General features: G+C 53.6%; 1 protein-coding gene across 1 annotated transcript in view; it reads left to right on the top strand.

The window, feature by feature from the left end:
- Positions 1–340: 340 nt before the first annotated feature.
- PCYOX1 (prenylcysteine oxidase 1) overlaps positions 341–2,156 on the top strand; it is a 2,322-nt gene continuing 506 nt past the window's right edge. Inside the window, 5 exon segments of the mRNA XM_009697552.1 lie at positions 341–507; positions 1,033–1,244; positions 1,524–1,676; positions 2,015–2,153; positions 2,155–2,156. The exon segment at positions 2,155–2,156 is cut by the window's right edge and continues 506 nt beyond it. Of these exon segments, the coding sequence (XP_009695854.1) occupies positions 341–507; positions 1,033–1,244; positions 1,524–1,676; positions 2,015–2,153; positions 2,155–2,156 (673 nt within the window).

The raw sequence follows: 2,156 nt of genomic DNA, 5'->3' as shown, positions 1-2,156 counted from the left end.
CTCACTAGCCCCCTTACGGTACCCCAGCCCCCCCAGCAAAAGGAGATCCGTATCCTGATGGAAATGGGACACACACACACACACACACAACCCCCACCACGAATCCCATCACAAAGGTCCAAAAGTCACCGCAAATAACTCCCTGGCTCCTGGTCAAGAATCGATTCCCCTTTCCGCGTCTTGGGGCTCCGATCACCAATTGCTCACCCTTATCAACGCGAAGCTAGGTCATCTCGGGAAGGTAAAATCGAGGCATAATAGACTTTAGCTCAACACAGGCTCTACTTTCCATTAAATGACTTTTTTTTTTTTTCCCACCTGTTTTCCTCGAGGCCTCTCCATGGCCCCAGCACACGGCGGCCTCGTAGGCATTTATAACGGGGAGGAGTTCGTGTTCGAGGAGAGCAGCTGGTACGTCGTCAACCTGCTCAAGCTCCTCTGGCACTACGGGCTCAACCCCCTCCGCATGTACATGTGGGTGGAGGACATCCTGGACAAGTTCATGCGGTACGTCGGGCCCCTGCTCGGGAAAAAGTGGGAGAGCGGCTGCAGGAAAAAGTGCCAAACCTGCCGCCGAGTTGGGGGAAGAAAATAAAAAAAAAAAAAAAAAAAGAGATAAAAATCAGTGAAATCATCCCGTTGCCATTGAGAAAGGAGTCTCTGGTTGCCCGCTCTCCATCACCAATCGTTTTCCTAAGGGAGAAGATCGAGATAAGCGTTGTCACCTTCCAACAGCGGTAACGAGAGGCTGCGGTGGAAACGCGCCTTAGGTGTGGGATGTGCCGTCGGTCTGGCACCTGACGCTGAAGAGAATTAAGTTCGTAACTGTGCACAAAGTGCTTTTGTTAGGAAAGCTCAGTAAATGAGTAATGAAGCGGTCCAGGTCTACTTAGGCGGGAAGGACAAGCCCTGCTGCTCCCCTGAAGGGCTGTGAGGCTCTCGGGAGCCGCGCTGTGAGATCCTCCACAGCTTCCGAGGGCAACAAAGGTAATTAACAGCGACCGAACACCTCTTCCTTGTCTCCGGTTAAAGGATCTATCGCTACCAGATGCACGACTATGCCTTCAGCACTAATGAGCGCCTGCTTCACGCCCTTGGAGGGAACGATTTCACCCGGATGCTGAACCAAACCATCGATGAAACCATGCAGAAAGCTGGCTTCTCCCATAAGTTCATAAATGAGATGGCTTCTCCGGTCATGAGACTCAATTACGGGCAAGGCGTCGACATCAATGGTTTCGTAGGTAAGCATTCCATAGGTTACCCACCTCCCAACGAGTCTTGTGCTCTTCAGGGGCGTTGGGATTCCTGCTCCCTGGGCTGGGTCGCTGCCTTACGCCGACAAATCGCTGGCCAACGCAACCTGCTTAGCCCTGGCCTTCAGCAAGCTCTGTGCCCCAAAGGGATGGTTTTTCGCCCCCCCTAATTTTCCACTTTGTGTTTCGAGTGCTCCTTGTGTTTCGAGCGCTCCCCTACAGAATGAGGCCGAACGAGCCGTGCTAACGATCGTGGTTTCCCTCTAGGTGCTGTTTCTCTGGCATGGGTGGAATCAGGCCTTTGGTCAGTCAAAGGGGGGAACAAACTTGTCTGCACTGGCCTTATCTATGCCTCCAAAGCTGAAGTTATCCCCGGTACGGTTTTGTCTATAGAGCCCAAAATCAGACCCAGATCCACAGGTGAGTTGGGTTTGCTTTCCCTTTGGTGGGGAGGGGAACGGCACGCTCTGGCAGTTGGGGTCGGACGCCTCCGTCGCCGCTCGGCTGCAGCTCTTGGCCGGCCGAACCAACAGGTCGGGTCTTTCTTGGTCTTTTAAGATGAAAACTGGGCTCTGCTCAAAGCCTCAGCTCACAGCACTCCCGCAGCTGAGCCGGTACTAGTTTGTGAAGCCGCTTCGGCTCGCGACAAGGCATAATTAGTGTAAATGGGATGGCGTTTTGAAAGCCTGATGTTTGTCAGAGGGACAAATGGGATTGCCTCCAGACACGGAGAGGGATAACCGAGCTCTTCTCCCCAGGGGAGCCGGTGAAGCTCTACCACATCACTTACAACACTACGTCGGGGCTGACGGGGGACATGTACGACATCGTCGTCATCGCCGCTCCGCTGAGCCACAAAATGGCCAACATCACCTTCAAGAACTTCGACCCTCCTGTCCC

This window comes from Cariama cristata, unplaced genomic scaffold (genome assembly GCF_000690535.1).
Source record: "Cariama cristata isolate BGI_N322 unplaced genomic scaffold, ASM69053v1 scaffold32463, whole genome shotgun sequence".
NCBI classification, from domain to species: Eukaryota; Metazoa; Chordata; class Aves; order Cariamiformes; family Cariamidae; genus Cariama; species Cariama cristata.
Note: the sequence above shows the minus strand (reverse complement) of the source record. Positions and strands in the feature narration are given on the sequence as shown.